The following is a 21,789-nucleotide window of genomic DNA, read 5'->3' as shown; positions in this document are numbered from 1 at the left end:
AGCTTCTGTAACGTCCACTTCTAGATTTAGATTTTAGTCCCATCCGGATCGGTACATGAAATCACAAATGTCGAGTGATAAGAATTGTAACTCAAATAACCAATAAGAAAACTAGTCCTATATGAATAGGGCTTCAGAGTGTGGTAGATGCTAATTGTAGTAGTTCTGTTGGTCATATTGTGGTTTGTTTGTCCTACAGGTATCCACACGAGTTATTTTGCCTTACAGGCACACCGTATTTGAAAATGCTGTGGGTGCATCAAACGCTGTCAGTTCCAGTGTACTTGCTGTCTGCTGTCACAGAAGGTACAGATGATTACAATTACAATATTATCTTAGCCTGACTTCGTCATACTCGTATTCAAGAAAGAATATGAGTCTGAAACTCCTCCATTGGGCTTTGATTATGAGGCGTGTCGTAACCGAACCAGGACAAAAAAAAAAACCTCTGCACTCAATTGGATAGTCGGTAGACCTACCAACCAATCAAGCAGAGCAACGCATAAGTCAACTCCTTTGCATAGCGCAGTTTTCAATACAGAACGTAGCCTACTTTATTTATTTTAGAAGTTAAATAACGAGTGTTGCTTCTTTTACTTACTTCTCCATGAGTGCCACCAAAGGATAAACCACAGCGACCACAGGCTTTTCATTACGTCCCATCTTCTTAGCGACCGTCAGAGCCAGCTGATAAGTTACACTTTTCCCGAATCATGTAGGAAGGACGCCAAAAATATCTTTCCGATCGACAAATGCCTTAATTGCAGTTCTGTGTTTTTTTTTTACAAAAGACGCGACAGCGGAATACATCTCAATTCTCCAGCTGCAGTCATCTTTGACAAGCGCACTTTGATGACGTGAGGATTATGTTACTAAAGACCACCTGTCAATCATCGTATAAAGCCCGCCCTGGCCATTTGAATGGCCCGATGATTTCTGAACCGATCATAATTACTCCTCAATGGATCGAGTCCAGACCGAACTTCCCGTCCAAAAAATGTTGTGGGCGGAGTTCGGGCTGGCATCCAGGCTAATATTATCTAAGATACTGTGGCAATTTGGAAAAAAAAATACGGTAAATGCCATCATATGTGATCAGATCGCTTTGGAAATAAATATATATTTATACAATTGTTAAGAGCATCAGGACTGCAAATGTTTCCCCCTGGTTGGGAGACACTATAGATGAATAGTAATAACAGAAACAATATTTCTCTGGAATATAACATAGAACATAAAATATTAAGTTTCTTTATGGAAGTTCAAATTTAGCTGAAACTTTGCTTTGCACTGCTAATACATAGATAATGTATGTACAGTAGACATTTGTAATCATATCTGCATTTGTAAGATTTTTAATGTTTAAAAAGAAAATTGACCACAACCAAAAAACAAAAACAAAAAATGTTTCGAAGAAAAAAAACTTGGTTTTTAGAGTCTTGCCATCATTTTCAACTTGATGTCCACTAGAAATAACTAATGATGAAAATGATACTTGTCATATCCATCCGTTTCAAACAGTAATTGATGCTTTTTTGATACAACCAAGTTTGCAACTTACAAACTGACATTGTACATCCCAAATTTTTGCTCAACACATGAGCACGTGTCTGGGCATGCACAAATCGTCTTAAAAGCTTCGTTTCAAATAGAAAGCTGATCTGAGCCAGCCGGAAATGAGTTAGCGCACTTGTCTTAAGGCTTTATGGGAGTTTGTCAGGAAATGTGTTGAGAAAGCCTGATCCTGCTGCAGCATGTCCAACTGTGATAAAGAGTCACGCCTCACTTCATTTAACAATACAGAAAAATGAGCCGCATTTGGGTAAAACATTGTGCACAGCTTTGCATCTCTAACCACAATCTTTTTTTTGTCCCTTTCTTATATTTTTAGGAATAACCATTGTACATATGTTGCCTTACTGGTCTGAGTCTGAAGGGACGGATTCAGTCCAACCTAAAGAACCTGCATCGATGTCCATTTATTCCCCATATATGCTTATGGGCTGGTTACTACTTCTTGTATTAGGTAAAATAATATGACATGCCTTCTGTAAAAGTACAATTGAGCCACGCTTAAAAATGTCTGCATTTCAATGCATATGGAAGTGCCATATTTTGTCATATTATCTCGTGCATACATTTTTGAATGTGGCATAAGTACAGTTTCTGAATACATCCATTTGGTCATTTTCTGTCATTTATTTTGGCGTGTAGCATGAGTGTGTCAGTGGATTGTCATCTTCTCTGTGTTTTGAAGGATCCAGTTTCACAGCACTACTCTTGCTGAAGGAAAGGAAGGAGATTCTGGGCAGCTGGATTAAGAAACCGAAGGAAAACTAACCCAGACAAGAACAAGATATCAGTACTGGCTCATTCACCAAAGCGAAATATTCTAACCATGGGAGTATTATGTTGGCGGGGGAGTGCATTCCTGAAATTACATTTTTAACTAGAAAAAAACAAACAAAAACAATATCAGTTTAAAAAAAAACCATTCTGTTTCATTCTGATGTTATGTTTTTAAAGGACATGCTACTGAACTACAGGTAAATCATGGTACTGAAAGTACCCATTTGTCCAGCAAAACACCGGTGTCGTGTAAATGAATGGCTAAAACGCATAAAAAAATCTTCTGTTGAAAACGGTCGCATAAACGGCTCCTTAGATATTAGCAGGTCAAAAACCTTGATTTTGCTAAATGTTAATAATATAATGACACACTCAGTACCTGACCATATAAACCCACAATTTCAACTTTTAAATGCTGTCAGGGTTAAAAACCCATTAAACAGTATTTTAGAACATTTTGGAGCCAGTATTGTCTTAAAGCGAACTAAAGAGCCTGGTTATACATTATCGACGGTCATAATCAACGTTAAGTTTAAAAATATTCGCAGATTAGCAGTGTCCGGGAGCAGAACACTCTTTAGGCATGCCTTTAAGAAACCAAGGTCAAAATAATAGAATAATGTCTTGCCTTTATAAATATTTTTTTGTTCACTGATCATTACTGAAACCAGCACACAGTTTGTATACATTGTTCTACACCAACACCTACAAAGTAATTTAAGACAGATAACATTTTTAGACATAAAATTGAAAATGGAGACACTTTGTGGAATGAAAAAAACAAAACAAAACAAAAACAAATTCACTGTTACTCAAAAAAATGGTGGGTTAATGATGCCAGAATATCTTTTAGCACGAGTCAAATTAACTTATTGTCAAATATTCTAAATGTAAATTAATCAAAACATTTTCTAAGTCCTTGATAGAGTCCAACTTACAGATGGAGGTGGGAATGTCAGCAGACTGGTGTAAGAAAAAGTTGTTCTAATGTCACTAACTGTACGCAGCGAGACGTGTGCTGCCACCAAAACAGCAGTGAATATTAAATAAAACAATCCAAACATTCATTTATTTAGTTACAAGTCAGTTTTTGAACATTTCTATACATTGAATAAAATAAATGACATGAGTGCTAAATTGATTTCTTACGCATTACACAGGCCAATATTTTGAGCAACTTTGTCTGTAAAATCATTATCATCATGATGAAAAAAAAAAACATCATTACAAACACAAAGCAAAGAAAGTAGATGTTTCTGAAAATGACTATGCGAGAAACTCTCCGTTCCCAGTATCTGCTAACCTTCAAAGATTAGACTTGTATCCCTTCTTGACGCAGAGAAAGTTGAGTCTCTGCTCACAGTCTGCGGGTTTCCAAACGTTCTGTGTTCGATCATAAACCCCACAGCGCTGATCCATGGCAGGACACTGGGGCTCTGCACCCGCAGACCAGACCTTATAGCCCATCCCTTCTCCATTCACCCAGAACCAGTGACCAGCGATGAAGCGCAGTCCGGTCCACATGTAATCTGTATCGGCTGCTGTGCTCTTTCTCTGCGCTTCTTCCATGATGTCTTCTGAGTTGAGTATGGCCAGGTCGATGTGGTTTTTTCTGCAGTATAGCAGAGCCTCTTCCCATGTGCTTTTCTGCTGCACCAGGATCAGCTCAAAGACCCTCATACAGTAAAATTCAAGACTCATGGTGCATGGTGCGTCAAACAATTTATATGTCCGTTTACCGATAGCGCCACATTTTTCATGATCAAAATTTGGTTCTCCTTCGTTCCAAAACGTTATCGTCGCCTCCCCGCCTTCGGACCATACCCACTTGTTATTGTCTTCACCATCTCTCTCAAGTCCAATCCAAAAATAAGTAGTGTTAATTTCACGATTGGTAGAGAGCATCTGTAAATCTTTGCAACGGATAGTGGACAAGTCATCGTAGTGCGCTCTGCAATGATCCTGTGCCTCTTTCCAGGGCATAGTCACATTCACGAAAAAGTGATATCTGTAGACGCTGAGATTCATCTCAAAGAGACTCAAAAAGAGCAGCAGAGTTACTGAGGCCTTCATGTCTCTGCAGGTGATCTCCCAGCGCAGCAGCAGAATCCAGAATAAATGTGGGATTTCACCTTTGTCATGATGTTGCTGACTCGCCACACCTTTCACAAATTTCTGCCATGAACTGACTCATAAAAACCAGGGCAGCTCTGCCATCACAGTGTCTTCCACCGCCTGCATTACATTAACAAATCTCTTTATTTAAAAACGTAAATAACAGGCAAATCAGGTGACTCAAGGAAAGGACATATTTACATTAACCCCTGTTTCACATACAAGTCTTACGTTACGTCTGAAAGCAACTGATACTAAATATTCAAATCTCAGTGCCATTGTTTTGTCTCAAGATACGCGGATGTTTTTTCTTAGGCACGTTTATGAAAGCTTCTTAAATGTCCTAGTTCTTGCCTAATCTGTGAAACCAGGCCTAATGTGAAGTCTTGTAGGTATTTGGAAATCTAAACAATTCTTGCCGCTCGCCATTCTCAAGTAAAGCATTTAGATGTTGACTAGTGCTCTTTAATATGTTACTGACATTAAAGGAGTAGTTCACTTTAAAAAAATCTTTTGCTGATAATTTACTCACCCCCATGTCATCCAAGATGTCCACGTCTTACTTTCTTCAGTCAAAAAGAAATTTTCTCCATATATTGGACTTCATTGGGAACCAAACGGTTCAAGGTCCAAAAGACAGTTTCAGTGCAGCTTCAAAGGGCTTTAAACGACACCAGACAATGAATAAGGGTCTTATCTAGGACCCTTTGAGTCATGACTCGAAAAAAAGATTCGTTCATTTTGATGAACGAGTTTGAACAGGAGAGTCACGAACGCGCATCACAAAACAGAGCAAGGCGAGCATTTGTGCTTATAAAACTTAAACCTTTTTTATTTATTTTTGAAATGGCCAATCGTTTCGCTAGATAAGACCCTTATTCATCGTCTGGTGTCGTTTTAAGCCCTTTGAAGCTGCACTGAAATCTCATTTTGGACCTTGAACCGTTTGGTTCCCATTGAAGTCCATTATATGGAGAAAAATCCTGGAATGTTTTCATCAAAAACGTTCATTTCTTTTCGACTGAAGAAAGAAAGACATGGACATCTTGGATGACATGGGGGTGAGTAACTTATCAGCAAGTTTTTTTTAAAGTGAACTACTTGGAACCAGTTCTCCTGGCCGGCTGTCGAAACACTAAGAACTGGTTCGCGCGCAGGCACCGGCTCCGAACCGGCTCTCAAAATGCTTTGGTGGAAAAGGGGCTTAAGAGTCTAAATTAAAAAAATCATATAAAGCGACTGAGTCTCTTCAGAAAATTTTAAGTAAACCGCTTAATTCATATGGATTAGTTTACAATCTCTTTATCAACTTTTTGAAGTGTCTAAGTGGTAGTTGCATAGCTGTCAATGAAGGGACAGAAAGCTCACAGATTTCATCAAAAATATCATTTTTGTTTGAAGATGAACAAAAGTCTTACTGGTTTGGAACGGCATGAAGGTGAGTCATTAATGACAGAATTTACATTTTGGCATGAACTATCCCTCTAAAACTAAAATGCATGTCTTTGTGCTGTTTTAACTAAAAGCAACTTGCACTGATATATCTTAAAAAAGTAGTCAGTGCCATTGTTTTGTCTGAAGATGCACACCTTTAATGTTATTTTTCATGTTTATAAAAGCTACTTAAATGTCCTAATTGAAATCTAAGGTCTGTCTGTGAAACCAGGCCTGCTTTTTTAATAGACATACTATTACTTTTTTATATAGATAATATATATTTTCTGCTGAAAATACTTGCTATTCAAGGGGCTTTCGCGCCGGATAGTTCTAGGAACTAGCCACCAGGGTGGTTCTCCGAGAACTAATGGTTCCCCTGGTTGCATTCGCATCGCCAGTCACAACCGCTCGCAGAAATACATGATCATGTTCAGCTTAGTCTCCTCAAAGTTTCGTTGAATTTTCTCCTCAGCGTAAAGTTTAAGAGGCCAATCTATCACTGTTTCACATGTTCGTAGAGTTAGTTTCTGGCTGCAATCTGTGTGTTTACATAGCTTTTTTAAAAACGGCGGGTGCTATTGTTTCGCGTGTATTCGTCCAATCAGTGAACACTAATGTCACTGGTAGTTCCTATAGTGCTGGTCTAGACCCGACTCTGAAGTACCAGCTAAATTAGTTCCTCCAAAAGAGTTCCTAGAACTGAAATCGTTCCTAGTTCCTGTTCGCCAATAGTTTTAGGAACTATGAAAAGGTTCCGGTGCGAAAGCCCCTATAGATACATTAAGATGGACTGTTTTTAATAGTTGCTGTTTTATTACTTTAAATAATCCCAAACCTGTTCTGATATCCTGTGTTGTGTTCTTAGATGCCCAGGCCGGCACCTTTTATTTTGTAGGTGTTACGATGGGTGTTTGTCAGCTTCTGTCTTTGTTAGAACTGTTTCACATAGTAGACGGTTTTGAGGAGTGCAGACTTTTCCCTCGCTTTATGCAGGTAAAATATAAACACCACATTCACAGCACTATTATTTCAAGTAATAGTACATTATTATTCATGTACTGTTATTGTTAAGTGTTCATTTGCAAAAGACCTAGTTCCTGTTTTTTGTGATATTATGAAATATTTCCCAAACTGTTGCCACAAATCAAGATTTAAGGAAGTGCCTAATTGAAAGAAATGTGTGTCTGTTTCAGAGCTATTGGGATAGATGAGTTTAAGGTGCATGATTTGTATATGTAACATTACATGTATTATTCTTTAATGCTGTTTTCCATTTACAGGTAATGGAGAGAAATGTCCTTCTGTTTCTCCTCATCAGTCTGGAAGAGTTTCGGAATAAACCAATCGTGTGTGTGCAGTTTTATCTGTGGAATATACTGGGCCTTCTAAGGTTTGTGTCTTTCACGTTTGCATTGAATAATGAATAATCTAATCCCGTCTGAATGCGAATGTCCGTGATTACTATGGAAGTTTGTTTCCGCCACTGAAAAAAAAGGGTAATTGTGACCTTTATTTCTCACAATTCTGACTTATTTTCCAGAATTGCGTGATGCAAACTCACAATTGCCTGTTATAATCTAGTCCAAGTTTGAGGAAAAAAAGACTGACTCGTAATTCTGACTCTATAACACAATTGCGACTTTATATCACCAAGTTCTGAGAAAACAAGTCACAATTCTGAATTAAAGCAGAATTGCAAGATATAAACTATTATAACTGATATTGTATTATACTAATGCTTCCTTTTTCATGCTTTCATTTAATTAATGATGGCATTTGACGAAAAATTTAAATGATAAAATGAATAAATAGAGCCCAAATCCCGGAAACTGCTAAGATATTTTAATATCAGTGTCAGGTAAGAAACTTGTTTAGAAGACTTTGCTCACTTTTGTGGGTTATTATAAACAGACACTTCTATATAAATGTCTCGTATGTGATGCAGATGAGCTTCTGTAACGTCCACTTCTAGATGTTAGTCCCATCCGGATCGGTACATGAAATCACAGATGTCGAGTGATAAGAATTGTAACTCAAATAACCAATAAGAAAACTAGTCCTATATGAATAGGGCTTCAGAGTGTGGTAGATGCTAATTGTAGTAGTTCTGTTGGTCATATTGTGGTTTGTTTGTCCTACAGGTATCCACACGAGTTATTTTGCCTTACAGGCACACCGTATTTGAAAATGCTGTGGGTGCATCAAACGCTGTCAGTTCCAGTGTACTTGCTGTCTGCTGTCACAGAAGGTACAAATGATTACCATTACAATATTATTTAAGGAGATACTGTGGCAATTTGGAAAAAAAAATACTGTAAATGCCATCATATGTGATCAGATCGCTTTGGAAATAAATATATATATTTATACAATTGTTAAGAGCATCAGGACTGCAAATGTTTCCCCCTGGTTGGGAGACACTATAGATGAATACTAACAGCAACAATATTTCTCTGGAATATAAGATGCTTTATTGCTTCATTATTACTATATATATATATATATATATATAATACAATTATACATAAAATATTAAGTTTCTTTATGGAAGTTGAAATTTAGCTGAAACTTTGCTTTGCACTGCTAATACATAGATAATGTATGTACAGTAGACATTTGTAATCATATCTGCATTTGTAAGATTTTTAATGTTTAAAAAGAAAATTGACCACAACCAAAAAAACAAAAAATGTTTCAAAGAAAAAAAACTTGGTTTTTAGAGTCTTGCCATCATTTTCAACTTGAGTTCTGATGTCCACTAGAAGTAACTGATGATGAAAATTATAATATTTGTCATATCCATCCGTTTCAAGCAGTACAATTGATGCTTTTTTGATACAACCAAGTTTGCAACTTACACACTGACATTGTACATCTCAAATTTTTGCTCAACACATGAGCACGTGTCTGGGCATGCACAAATCGTCTTAAAAGCTTCGTTTCAAATAGAAAGCTGACCTGAGCCAGCCGGAAATGAGTTAGCGCACTTGTCTTAAGGCTTTATGGGAGTTTGTCAGGAAATGTGTTGAGAAAGCCTGATCCTGCTGCAGCATGTCCAACTGTGATAAAGAGTCACGCCTCACTTCATTTAACAATACAGAAAAATGAGCCGCATTTGGGTAAAACATTGTGCACAGCTTTGCATCTCTAACCACAATCTTTTTTTTGTCCCTTTCTTATATTTTTAGGAATAACCATTGTACATATGTTGCCTTACTGGTCTGAGTCTGAAGGGACGGATTCAGTCCAACCTAAAGAACCTGCATCGATGTCCATTTATTCCCCATATATGCTTATGGGCTGGTTACTACTTCTTGTATTAGGTAAAATAATATGACATGCCTTCTGTAAAAGTACAATTGAGCCACGCTTAAAAATGTCTGCATTTCAATGCATATGGAAGTGCCATATTTTGTCATATTATCTCGTGCATACATTTTTGAATGTGGCATAAGTACAGTTTCTGAATACATCCATTTGGTCATTTTCTGTCATTTATTTTGGCGTGTAGCATGAGTGTGTCAGTGGATTGTCATCTTCTCTGTGTTTTGAAGGATCCAGTTTCACAGCACTACTCTTGCTGAAGGAAAGGAAGGAGATTCTGGGCAGCTGGATTAAGAAACCGAAGGAAAACTAACCCAGACAAGAACAAGATATCAGTACTGGCTCATTCACCAAAGCGAAATATTCTAACCATAGGAGTATTATGTTGGCGGGGGAGTGCATTCCTGAAATTACATTTTTAACTAGAAAAAAACAAACAAAAACAATATCAGTTTAAAAAAAAAACATTCTGTTTCATTCTGATGTTATGTTTTTAAAGGACATGCTACTGAACTACAGGTAAATCATGGTACTGAAAGTACCCATTTGTCCAGCAAAACACCGGTGTCGTGTAAATGAATGGCTAAAACGCATAAAAAAATCTTCTGTTGAAAACGGTCGCATAAACGGCTCCTTAGATATTAGCAGGTCAAAAACCTTGATTTTGCTAAATGTTAATAATATAATGACACACTCAGTACCTGACCATATAAACCCACAATTTCAACTTTTAAATGCTGTCAGGGTTAAAAACCCATTAAACAGTATTTTAGAACATTTTGGAGCCAGTATTGTCTTAAAGCGAACTAAAGAGCCTGGTTATACATTATCGACGGTCATAATCAACGTTAAGTTTAAAAATATTCGCAGATTAGCAGTGTCCGGGAGCAGAACACTCTTTAGGCATGCCTTTAAGAAACCAAGGTCAAAATAATAGAATAATGTCTTGCCTTTATAAATATTTTTTTGTTCACTGATCATTACTGAAACCAGCACACAGTTTGTATACATTGTTCTACACCAACACCTACAAAGTAATTTAAGACAGATAACATTTTTAGACATAAAATTGAAAATGGAGACACTTTGTGGAATGAAAAAAACAAAACAAAACAAAAACAAATTCACTGTTACTCAAATAAATGGTGGGTTAATGATGCCAGAATATCTTTTAGCACGAGTCAAATTAACTTATTGTCAAATATTCTAAATGTAAATTAATCAAAACATTTTCTAAGTCCTTGATAGAGTCCAACTTACAGATGGAGGTGGGAATGTCAGCAGACTGGTGTAAGAAAAAGTTGTTCTAATGTCACTAACTGTACGCAGCGAGACGTGTGCTGCCACCAAAACATCAGTGAATATTAAATAAAAGAATCCAAACATTCATTTATTTAGTTACAAGTCAGTTTTTGAACATTTCTATACATTGAATAAAATAAGTGACATGAGTGCTAAATTGATTTCTTACGCATTACACAGGCCAATATTTTGAGCAACTTTGTCTGTAAAATCATTATCATCATGATGAAAAAAAAAAAACATCATTACAAACACAAAGCAAAGAAAGTAGATGTTTCTGAAAATGACTATGCGAGAAACTCTCCGTTCACAGTATCTGCTAACCTTCAAAGATTAGACTTGTATCCCTTCTTGACGCAGAGAAAGTTGAGTCTCTGCTCACAGTCTGCGGGTTTCCAAACGTTCTGTGTTCGATCATAAACCCCACAGCGCTGATCCATGGCAGGACACTGGGGCTCTGCACCCGCAGACCAGACCTTATAGCCCATCCCTTCTCCATTCACCCAGAACCAGTGACCAGCGATGAAGCGCAGTCCGGTCCACATGTAATCTGTATCGGCTGCTGTGCTCTTTATCTGCGCTTCTTCCATGATGTCTTCTGAGTTGAGTATGGCCAGGTCGATGTGGTTTTTTCTGCAGTATAGCAGAGCCTCTTCCCATGTGCTTTTCTGCTGCACCAGGATCAGCTCAAAGACCCTCATACAGTAAAATTCAAGACTCATGGTGCATGGTGCGTCAAACAATTTATATGTCCGTTTACCGATAGCGCCACATTTTTCATGATCAAAATTTGGTTCTCCTTCGTTCCAAAACGTTATCGTCGCCTCCCCGCCTTCGGACCATACCCACTTGTTATTGTCTTCACCATCTCTCTCAAGTCCAATCCAAAAATAAGTAGTGTTAATTTCACGATTGGTAGAGAGCATCTGTAAATCTTTGCAACGGATAGTGGACAAGTCATCGTAGTGCGCTCTGCAATGATCCTGTGCCTCTTTCCAGGGCATAGTCACATTCACGAAAAAGTGATATCTGTAGACGCTGAGATTCGGCTCAAAGAGACTCAAAAAGAGCAGCAGAGTTACTGAGGCCTTCATGTCTCTGCAGGTGATCTCCCAGCGCAGCAGCAGAATCCAGAATAAATGTGGGATTTCACCTTTGTCATGATGTTGCTGACTCGCCACACCTTTCACAAATTTCTGCCATGAACTGACTCATAAAAACCAGGGCAGCTCTGCCATCACAGTGTCTTCCACCGCCTGCATTACATTAACAAATCTCTTTATTTAAAAACGTAAATAACAGGCAAATCAGGTGACTCAAGGAAAGGACATATTTACATTAACCCCTGTTTCACATACAAGTCTTACGTTACGTCTGAAAGCAACTGATACTAAATATTCAAATCTCAGTGCCATTGTTTTGTCTCAAGATACGCGGATGTTTTTTCTTAGGCACGTTTATGAAAGCTTCTTAAATGTCCTAGTTCTTGCCTAATCTGTGAAACCAGGCCTAATGTGAAGTCTTGTAGGTATTTGGAAATCTAAACAATTCTTGCCGCTCGCCATTCTCAAGTAAAGCATTTAGATGTTGACTAGTGCTCTTTAATATGTTACTGACATTAAAGGAGTAGTTCACTTTAAAAAAATCTTTTGCTGATAATTTACTCACCCCCATGTCATCCAAGATGTCCACGTCTTACTTTCTTCAGTCAAAAAGAAATTTTCTCCATATATTGGACTTCATTGGGAACCAAACGGTTCAAGGTCCAAAAGACAGTTTCAGTGCAGCTTCAAAGGGCTTTAAACGACACCAGACAATGAATAAGGGTCTTATCTAGGACCCTTTGAGTCATGACTCGAAAAAAAGATTCGTTCATTTTGATGAACGAGTTTGAACAGGAGAGTCACGAACGCGCATCACAAAACAGAGCAAGGCGAGCATTTGTGCTTATAAAACTTAAACCTTTTTTATTTATTTTTGAAATGGCCAATCGTTTCGCTAGATAAGACCCTTATTCATCGTCTGGTGTCGTTTTAAGCCCTTTGAAGCTGCACTGAAATCTCATTTTGGACCTTGAACCGTTTGGTTCCCATTGAAGTCCATTATATGGAGAAAAATCCTGGAATGTTTTCATCAAAAACGTTCATTTCTTTTCGACTGAAGAAAGAAAGACATGGACATCTTGGATGACATGGGGGTGAGTAACTTATCAGCAAGTTTTTTTTAAAGTGAACTACTTGGAACCAGTTCTCCTGGCCGGCTGTCGAAACACTAAGAACTGGTTCGCGCGCAGGCACCGGCTCCGAACCGGCTCTCAAAATGCTTTGGTGGAAAAGGGGCTTAAGAGTCTAAATTAAAAAAATCATATAAAGCGACTGAGTCTCTTCAGAAAATTTTAAGTAAACCGCTTAATTCATATGGATTAGTTTACAATCTCTTTATCAACTTTTTGAAGTGTCTAAGTGGTAGTTGCATAGCTGTCAATGAAGGGACAGAAAGCTCACAGATTTCATCAAAAATATCATTTTTGTTTGAAGATGAACAAAAGTCTTACTGGTTTGGAACGGCATGAAGGTGAGTCATTAATGACAGAATTTACATTTTGGCATGAACTATCCCTCTAAAACTAAAATGCATGTCTTTGTGCTGTTTTAACTAAAAGCAACTTGCACTGATATATCTTAAAAAAGTAGTCAGTGCCATTGTTTTGTCTGAAGATGCACACCTTTAATGTTATTTTTCATGTTTATAAAAGCTACTTAAATGTCCTAATTGAAATCTAAGGTCTGTCTGTGAAACCAGGCCTGCTTTTTTAATAGACATACTATTACTTTTTTATATAGATAATATATATTTTCTGCTGAAAATACTTGCTATTCAAGGGGCTTTCGCGCCGGATAGTTCTAGGAACTAGCCACCAGGGTGGTTCTCCGAGAACTAATGGTTCCCCTGGTTGCATTCGCATCGCCAGTCACAACCGCTCGCAGAAATACATGATCATGTTCAGCTTAGTCTCCTCAAAGTTTCGTTGAATTTTCTCCTCAGCGTAAAGTTTAAGAGGCCAATCTATCACTGTTTCACATGTTCGTAGAGTTAGTTTCTGGCTGCAATCTGTGTGTTTACATAGCTTTTTTAAAAACGGCGGGTGCTATTGTTTCGCGTGTATTCGTCCAATCAGTGAACACTAATGTCACTGGTAGTTCCTATAGTGCTGGTCTAGACCCGACTCTGAAGTACCAGCTAAATTAGTTCCTCCAAAAGAGTTCCTAGAACTGAAATCGTTCCTAGTTCCTGTTCGCCAATAGTTTTAGGAACTATGAAAAGGTTCCGGTGCGAAAGCCCCTATAGATACATTAAGATGGACTGTTTTTAATAGTTGCTGTTTTATTACTTTAAATAATCCCAAACCTGTTCTGATATCCTGTGTTGTGTTCTTAGATGCCCAGGCCGGCACCTTTTATTTTGTAGGTGTTACGATGGGTGTTTGTCAGCTTCTGTCTTTGTTAGAACTGTTTCACATAGTAGACGGTTTTGAGGAGTGCAGACTTTTCCCTCGCTTTATGCAGGTAAAATTTAAAGACCACATTCACAGCACTATTATTTCAAGTAATAGTACATTATTATTCATGTACTGTTATTGTTAAGTGTTCATTTGCAAAAGACCTAGTTCCTGTTTTTTGTGATATTATGAAATATTTCCCAAACTGTTGCCACAAATCAAGATTTAAGGAAGTGCCTAATTGAAAGAAATGTGTGTCTGTTTCAGAGCTATTGGGATAGATGAGTTTAAGGTGCATGATTTGTATATGTAACGTTACATGTATTATTCCTTAATGCTGTTTTCCATTTACAGGTAATGGAGAGAAATGTCCTTCTGTTTCTCCTCATCAGTCTGGAAGAGTTTCAGAGTAAACCAATCGTGTGTGTGCAGTTTTATCTGTGGAATATACTGGGCCTTCTAAGGTTTGTGTATGAATAAGGTTTGTGACATGAATAATGAATAATCTAATCCCGTCTGAATGCGAATGTCCGTGATTACTATGGAAGTTTGTTTCCGCCACTGAAAAAAAAGGGTAATTGTGACCTTTATTTCTCACAATTCTGACATATTTTCCAGAATTGCGTGATGTAAACTCACAATTGCCTGAAGCGACGGATTCAGTCCAACCTAAAGTACCTGCATCGATGTCCATTTATTCCCCATAAATGCTTATGGGCTGGTTACTACTGTAAAAGTACAATTGAGCCACGCTTAAAAATGTCTGCATTTCAATGGATATGGAAGTGCCATGTTTTGTCATATTTTCTCGTGCAATGACATTCATACATTTTTAAATGTGGCTTAAGTACAATTTTTGAATACATCCATTTGCTCATTTTCTGCCATTTATTTTGGCGTGAGTGTGTCAGTGGATTGTCATCTTCTCTGTGTTTTGAAGGATCCAGTTTCACAGCACTACTCTTGCTGAAGGAAAGGAAGGAGATTCTGGGCAGCTGGATTAAGAAACCGAAGGAAAACTAACCCGGAGAAGAACAAGATATCAGTACTGGCTCATTCACCAAAGCGAAATATTCTAACCATGGGAGTATTATGTTGGCGGGGGAGTGCATTCCTGAAATTAATTTTTAACTAGAAAAAAATAACAAAAACAATATAATTAAAAAAAACAAACAAGAAAAAACAGTCCTTTTCATTCTGATTTTAATATTCTTTAAACATTCTGTTTCATTCTGATTCTGTTTTTAAGCACATGCTACTGAACTACAGGGAACATACACACAATGCCTTGTTTTGATTATTAATATTCCTGTATTTGAGATAAATCATGGTTACCCATTTGCCCAGCAAAACACCGGTGTCGTTTAAATGAACGGCCAATGTATAAACCGTTATTTATGCATAAACCGTTTTTAGTTGAAAATGGTCGTATAAACGGCTCCTTAGATATTGGCAGGTCAAAAACCTTGATTTCGCTAAATGTTAATAATGTAATGACACACTCAGAGTCTGACCATATAAACCCACAATTTCAACTTTTCAACATTTTTTTGCTGTCCAGCTAAAAGACCCAAATAATAAACAGTATTTTAGAAAAAGTATTACTGTAAAAATAAAATTTGTACTGTACAAATTTTAAATTTTTACCAAAATACTAGTAAAACAGTATTTCAGTCGAAAATTTCTTTTCGACTGAAGAAAGAAAGACATGAACATCTTGGATGACACGGGGGTGAGTAAATTATCAGCAAAAGTTTTATTAAAAGTGAACTACTCCTTTAAAGCGAAGTAAAGAGCTTTGATACATTATCGATGGCCATACTCAACATTACGTTTAAAAACATTAGCAGATTAGCAGTGTCCTGGAGATGACCATTCTTTAGGCATGCCTTAATAATAAATGCCAAAATAATGGAATTACCAAGGTCAAAATAATAGAAAAATGTCTTGCCTTTATATTAATTTATTTTCTAATTTTTTTTGTTCACTGATCATTACTGAAACCATCACACAGTTTGTATACATTGTTCTACACCAACACCTACAAAGTAATTTAAGACAAATAATATTTTTAGACATAAAATTGAAAATGTAGGCAATTGGTGAAATGATTTTTTTTAAATTCACTGTTATTAAAAAAAAATCAATTAGGTTAATGATGCCAGAATATCTTCTAGCACAAGTAAAATTAACTTTTTGTCAAATATTCTAAATGTAAATTATTCAAAACATTTTATAAGTCCTTGATAGAATCCAACCTACAGATTGATGAGGGAATGTCACCAGACTGGCGTAATAAAAGTTGCTCCAATGTCACTTACGCAGCGAGACGTGTGCTGCCACCAAAACAACAGTGAATATTAAATAAAAGAATCCAAACATTCATTTATTTAGTTACAAGTCAGTTTTTGAACATTTCTATGCATTGAATAAAATAAGTGTCATGAGTGCTGCTAAATTGATTTCTTACGCATTACACAGGTCAATATTTTGAGCAACTTTTTGTCAGTAAAATCATCAATTTCATCATGATGAAAAAAAAAACATCATTACAAACACAAAGCAAAGAAAGTAGATGTTTCTGAAAATGACTATGCGAGAAACTCTCCGTTCCCAGTATCTGCTAACCTTAAAAGATTAGACTTGTATCCCTTCTTGACGCAGAGAAAGTTGAGTCTCTGCTCACAGTCTGCGGGTTTCCAAACGTTCTGTGTTCGATCATAAACCCCACAGCGCTGATCCATGGCAGGACACTGGGGCTCTGCACCCGCAGACCAGACCTTATAGCCCATCCCTTCTCCATTCACCCAGAACCAGTGACCAGCGATGAAGCGCAGTCCGGTCCACATGTAATCTGTATCGGCTGCTGTGCTCTTTATCTGCGCTTCTTCCATGATGTCTTCTGAGTTGAGTATGGCCAGGTCGATGTGGTTTTTTCTGCAGTATAGCAGAGCCTCTTCCCATGTGCTTTTCTGCTGCACCAGGATCAGCTCAAAGACCCTCATACAGTAAAATTCAAGACTCCTGGTGCAGTTGGCGTCAAACGATTTATATATGTATTTATTGATAGCGCCACATTTTTCATGATCAAAATTTGGTTCTCCATCTTTCCAAAACGTTATCGTTGCCTGCCCGCCTTCGGACCATACCCACTTGTTATTGTCATTACCGTCTCTCTCAAGTCCAATCCAAAAAGAAACAGCTTTAAGTTTAGGATTGGTAGAGAGCATCTGTAAATCTTTACTACGGATAGTGGACAAGTCATCGTAGTGCGCTCTGCAATGATCCTGTGCCTCTTTCCAGGGCATAGTCACATTCACGAAAAAGTGATATCTGTAGACGCTGAGATTCGGCTCAAAGAGACTCAAAAAGAGCAGCAGAGTTACTGAGGCCTTCATGTCTCTGCAGGTGATCTCCCAGCGCAGCAGCAGAATCCAGAATAAATGTGGGATTTCACCTTTGTCATGATGTTGCTGACTCGCCACACCTTTCACAAATTTCTGCCATGAACAGACCCATAAAAACCAGGGCAGCTCATCACAGTGTCTTCTACCGCCTGCATTACATTAACAAATCTCTTTTATTTAAAAACTTAAACAATAGGCAAATCAGGTGACTCAAGGAAAGGACATATCTACATAAACACCTGTTTCACATACAAGTCTTAAAGATTGAGCCACTGTGGTCACTTGGACTATTTTAACGATGTCTTTAATAACTTTTCGAGGCCGGCAAGTTTCAATCCCACAAGAAGTCTATGGACTAGTGTGCAGGAGTGATCCAGCTCTCGGATTTCATCAAAAATATCTTAATTTGTGTTCCGAAGGTTGGAACAACATGAGGGTGAGTAAATACTGACACAATTTTCATTTTTGGGTTACTAACTTTATCAAACGACGAGAACACTTTTTGTGCGCAAAAAAAAAACATAAATAAATAACTAGTGTAATTGCGTATGATCTGTTGTTGTACGTCACACGCATCAGACACGACCAGCGTCGGCCAATAGTGAGCCTACGTGTGATGTAGCTCTACGCAATTACACTAGTTTAACTGACTAGAGGCGCATATGAAGTGAACAGTTGAAATAAAGTAGTTAATTTTGTTGTTTTTTGCGCACAAAAAGTGTTCTCGTCGCTTGATAAAGTTAAAATTGAGCCACTGTAGTCACTTGGACTATTTTAACGATGTCTTTAAAGGGATAGTTCACTTTGAAATTAATTTTTGATTACCTCAAGGGCATCCAAGATGTAGGTGTCTTTGTTTCTGCAGTAGTTTCAAATTTGATATTTTTAGGTCAAACCGTTCTTGTCTGTCAGTCATATAATGCAGGTTTAGGGGGTGCCCTGGGTTCACCTCAAAGAGAAGTCCAAATTAAACATGATTTAATGACTCGTAATTGTAAGTACACATTGCTGGCCTAAGACACGAAACGAGCGGTTTGTGTGAGAAAACGAACAGTATTTATATCGTTTTTACCTCTTGTAACCACAGCCATGTCCAACTGATCCGAGGGCGCGGGCGCTTCGGTCTGCGCATGTGCCGGAAGTGATCGCTTGCGCGCCTACGTCAATTATTGTTTAAACAGAGATTTCACAAGTGTTACCTTTCACTGTGAAGATCTAAACATATTTGGATATATCGAAATCGTCTTCCATTGCGATTTCCTGTATATCTAAATATGTTTAGATCTTCACAGTGATTGGGTAAACTTCTGAAATCTCTGTGTAAACAACGAGTGACGTACACGCGTGAGAGATCACTTCTGGCGCATGCACAGACCGAAGCAGCTGAGAAAAGCCGCCTTCCATTGAAAATGAACGACTTCCGGCCGCATTGGAAGCTCAAGTCGGCGGTGGTGTGAACGTACAGTTACAGCTCACAGTTAATAAGATCAAGAGGCTGAAAATTGTAATAGATCTTACTCAAAAACCTAATTAAATAACCTGTTATAGTTTCGAGAAAACCAATGCTAATAAATTTGTTTCAACCTATTACAGACATGAAACAACCCGAGTGGCAAATTAGATGATGGTCCACCCTACATACAAATATATTTTTGAATGTAAGGTGAGAGAAAACATATTCAGATTTAATAATTGCCTCAATGAATATTATGGATTTCCCCTAGTTCAAAATTGTTTGGACCCACCACAATGGACCCCATTGATTTCAATGGAGAAAATTGAAGCCAAACTGAGCCTGTCACATGAGCAAACCTGTATGTCTTCTAGTAGCTGTGCCGATTGAAATCTGAATAATTCCCTTCCGAATCTCAGAGACGGAGAGAGTGAGTATTAGCTGTCCATGAGCAGAAGCAGGATCAACTTTATGACTCTCTATAAGCTTCTCCCTTGACTTTATCAGACTTTAAGCCTCCACGTCCCTCGACTGCCTGCGAGCTCCTCCTCCTGTCTATACGGCAGTGGTGGAGGAAGTACTGAATCTCAGTACTTAAGTAAAAATACAAATAACCAGATAAATATTTACTTTAGTAAAAGTAGAAGTAACACAATGACAACCATTAGTGGTGCACGATATATCGGCCGCCGATATAACATCGGCCGATTTGGTCAATTTTTTACACATCGGTATCGTTCCGATGTCAAAATAGGGCCGATGTGAACAGGCCGATGATCATTCCCTGTGTATTTGACGTGCGTGGGGGCGGGGATTGTTTTTGCACGCGTATTAAAAGCGCAAGTGCGTTTAAACATCAAGCGCACGAAGACTGGAACTGGTGAGCTGTTTTCTGCCAGCCTTCCCAATGCGTATTTATGTCCCGCCAAAGCCATATTTGACCGGTAAGTGATGTAGATGAGTGACTGCTGCGCTTGTTTAACTGAGGGAACGAGAGTGAAAGCACCGGTCCCGCGCGCCGTCTTCAAAATGTCTTTCGCTTGTTTAACTGAGGGAACAAGTGTGAAAGCACCGGTCACGCGCGCCGTCTTCAAAATGTCTTTCGCTTGTTTAACTGAGGGAACAAGTGTAAAAGCACCGGTCACGCGCGCCGTCTTCAAAATGTCTTTCGCTTGTTTAACGGAGGGAACAAGAGTGAAAGCACCGGTCACGCGCGCCGTCTTCAAAATGTCTTGCTCTCTCTCCCCCTCGCGCATGTTTATGAATTGAGTTGACTGAATATCTTTGAGAATACACGATGGTAAAAAGTCGGAAGACCGAAGTTTTTTTCTTCTGAACTACTGGTTGTGAATTGTGAAAAAAAACACACTTTCAATAAACCAAAAAAAAAAAAAATCTATCGTGTTGATGAAATGTTTTCTGTGTCGACTGTCGAGACCATAGACTGTAAAAATAGGTCGAGACAAATCTCGTGCGATGTTCTAAACTGCCTGGATATATCTGTGCCGTGGTTCCGTTAATGACACGTCCGATTCGCGAACTAATGACTCCTTTGAACCGATTCACTTTAATGAATGGTTAAAACTGATCTGTCCAACACTGAGCTCAAGAGACATAAATCGGAAACACTTTACAATAAGGTTCCATTTATTAAAGTGTACATTAAATGTACACTTTAATAAATGGAACCTTATTGTAAAGTGTAAGGTTAATAGATTAATAGAATGTTAACAAATTTTGTTAACATTCTATTAATATTAGTTTCTGCGGATTTACTCCATGACAAAACTACCCCAGTCATTCTAGAATGATTCATTCTTTCCAAATAGAGCAATTCAAGTAATCTGGTGAAATTGTTTTTATATCACAATATATATCACAGAAAAATAAAATATCACAATGTCATTTTTTACCAATATCGTGCAGCCCTAATCCTCGCTATGTGTTTTCTATACAGGGATATCGATATCGGTAAATATCGGTATCGGCCATAACAGCAATGTTAATATCGGTTATCGGTATCGGCCACAAATTTTCACATCGGTGCATCACTAACAACCATACTTAAGTAAAAAGTAAAAAGTACCTGATTTCAAATGTACTTTAAGTATTAAAAGTAAAAGTACTTGCATAATTTATTTTCTTAATGTTTTTTCTAAATATTAATAAAACATTTAATTCTAACTCATTCAACCTAATACTCCTATAATGATGTTCAATAATGATGGAAAAAAATATCACCATTTCTGAAACAAGCTTGCAATTAGGCAATATACACATCATGCTTATCCTTACTATATGTTAATAACTATGGTAGTAAACGCGATTAATTTATGGTGTAATACTGAACCTCTTGGCTTGCCATAATCCTAACCAAACGTATATTACACACGGTGTGTTTCCTATGCATGTAAAAACTAATTTTTGCGTATAAATTGCACTATAAACGCACTGCGTACGAGACGCATTTAGTGTGACCGGGTTGATATATCTAGAGCCTCCATTTTTGCACTCAGGTCTAAGTCCCATGGACCTCTATCAGAATCCAGAGTTTCAAGAAGATTGGAGAAACTCAAAATTTCGACCCAAAAAAAAAAAACGGCAGTGTTACCCCTGTCGTTTTTTGTATTTTTTTGTGCGAAAAAATAAGTTTCTCCAATCTTCTTGAAACTCTGGATTCTATATAGAGGGGCATGGGACTTAGACCTGAGTGCAAAAATGGAGATTCTAGACCCTTCCAGAGCTGAGATATTGAGATATTTATAACGGCATAAATGCTACGTGGTATCTCAATATCTCAGCTCTGGAAGGGTCTAGAATCTCCATTTTTGCACTCAGGTCTAAGTCCCATGGCCCTCTATCAGAATCCAGAGTTTCAAGAAGATTGGAGAAACTCAAAATTT

The 21,789-nt window shown here is 37.8% G+C and overlaps 6 protein-coding genes across 9 annotated transcripts in view; 3 read left to right on the top strand and 3 right to left on the bottom strand.

The window, feature by feature from the left end:
* Positions 1-3,416, top strand: part of LOC120465335 (very-long-chain (3R)-3-hydroxyacyl-CoA dehydratase 4) — a 29,631-nt gene extending 26,215 nt beyond the window's left edge. For all 3 annotated transcript variants that reach the window (XM_089130327.1, XM_089130321.1, XM_089130318.1), the window contains 3 exons: positions 200-306; positions 1,892-2,026; positions 2,258-3,416. In XM_089130327.1, the coding sequence (XP_088986453.1) occupies positions 200-306; positions 1,892-2,026; positions 2,258-2,340 (325 nt within the window). In that variant the 3' untranslated portion in view covers positions 2,341-3,416. The remainder of the gene's footprint in view (positions 1-199; positions 307-1,891; positions 2,027-2,257) is intronic.
* A 205-nt stretch (positions 3,417-3,621) lies between these two features.
* LOC148998498 (putative C-type lectin domain family 20 member A) lies at positions 3,622-4,436 on the bottom strand. The gene has a single exon (XM_089130315.1). It carries the CDS (start codon positions 4,420-4,422, stop codon positions 3,655-3,657), a length of 768 nt encoding a protein of 255 aa, XP_088986441.1. The 5' UTR covers positions 4,423-4,436; the 3' UTR covers positions 3,622-3,654.
* Positions 4,437-6,269: 1,833 nt separating this feature from the next.
* On the top strand, positions 6,270-10,614 carry LOC148998497 (very-long-chain (3R)-3-hydroxyacyl-CoA dehydratase 4-like). Its single transcript, XM_089130314.1, has 5 exons — positions 6,270-6,894; positions 7,182-7,291; positions 8,043-8,149; positions 9,090-9,224; positions 9,456-10,614. The coding sequence occupies exons 1-5, from the start codon at positions 6,805-6,807 to the stop codon at positions 9,536-9,538; spliced, it is 525 nt and encodes a 174-aa protein (XP_088986440.1). The 5' UTR covers positions 6,270-6,804; the 3' UTR covers positions 9,539-10,614.
* A 239-nt stretch (positions 10,615-10,853) lies between these two features.
* Positions 10,854-11,621, bottom strand: LOC120465293 (putative C-type lectin domain family 20 member A). The gene has a single exon (XM_039654972.2). The coding sequence runs from the start codon at positions 11,619-11,621 to the stop codon at positions 10,854-10,856; it is 768 nt and encodes a 255-aa protein (XP_039510906.2).
* A 1,087-nt stretch (positions 11,622-12,708) lies between these two features.
* On the top strand, positions 12,709-16,772 carry LOC120465336 (very-long-chain (3R)-3-hydroxyacyl-CoA dehydratase 4). Of its 2 annotated transcripts, none has more exons than XM_039655035.2 (3): positions 12,709-14,093; positions 14,381-14,490; positions 14,967-16,772. In XM_039655035.2, the coding sequence occupies exons 1-3, from the start codon at positions 14,004-14,006 to the stop codon at positions 15,028-15,030; spliced, it is 264 nt and encodes an 87-aa protein (XP_039510969.2). In that variant the 5' UTR covers positions 12,709-14,003; the 3' UTR covers positions 15,031-16,772. The 2 variants fall into 2 exon arrangements, 1 of the variants encoding a protein (XP_039510969.2); XR_016168345.1 differs by lacking the exon at positions 14,967-16,772 and adding an exon at positions 14,645-14,957 and having other exon boundaries at positions 12,711-14,093.
* On the bottom strand, positions 16,618-17,477 carry LOC120465333 (putative C-type lectin domain family 20 member A). Its single transcript, XM_039655033.2, has one exon. The coding sequence runs from the start codon at positions 17,422-17,424 to the stop codon at positions 16,618-16,620; it is 807 nt and encodes a 268-aa protein (XP_039510967.2). The 5' UTR covers positions 17,425-17,477.
* Between the last annotated feature and the right edge of the window lie 4,312 nt (positions 17,478-21,789).

This window comes from Pimephales promelas, chromosome 1 (assembly GCF_988280905.1).
Source record: "Pimephales promelas chromosome 1, fPimPro1.hap1.1, whole genome shotgun sequence".
Classification (NCBI taxonomy): domain Eukaryota; kingdom Metazoa; phylum Chordata; class Actinopteri; order Cypriniformes; family Leuciscidae; genus Pimephales; species Pimephales promelas.
This window is presented reverse-complemented; position numbering and strand designations above follow the sequence as displayed.

Coding starts and splice junctions, on each gene's coding strand:
- LOC148998498 (XM_089130315.1), bottom strand. CDS start 4,422: ATGAAGGCCTCAGTAACTCTGCTGCTCTTTTTGAGTCTCTTTGAGATG.
- LOC148998497 (XM_089130314.1), top strand. CDS start 6,805: ATGGGTGTTTGTCAGCTTCTGTCTTTGTTAGAACTGTTTCACATAGTA. Junction 6,895..7,181: donor TTTTCCCTCGCTTTATGCAG/GTAAAATATAAA, acceptor TTCCATTTACAG/GTAATGGAGAGAAATGTCCT. Junction 9,225..9,455: donor GTTACTACTTCTTGTATTAG/GTAAAATAATAT, acceptor TGTGTTTTGAAG/GATCCAGTTTCACAGCACTA.
- LOC120465293 (XM_039654972.2), bottom strand. CDS start 11,621: ATGAAGGCCTCAGTAACTCTGCTGCTCTTTTTGAGTCTCTTTGAGCCG.
- LOC120465336 (XM_039655035.2), top strand. CDS start 14,004: ATGGGTGTTTGTCAGCTTCTGTCTTTGTTAGAACTGTTTCACATAGTA. Junction 14,094..14,380: donor TTTTCCCTCGCTTTATGCAG/GTAAAATTTAAA, acceptor TTCCATTTACAG/GTAATGGAGAGAAATGTCCT. Junction 14,491..14,966: donor AATATACTGGGCCTTCTAAG/GTTTGTGTATGA, acceptor TGTGTTTTGAAG/GATCCAGTTTCACAGCACTA.
- LOC120465333 (XM_039655033.2), bottom strand. CDS start 17,424: ATGAAGGCCTCAGTAACTCTGCTGCTCTTTTTGAGTCTCTTTGAGCCG.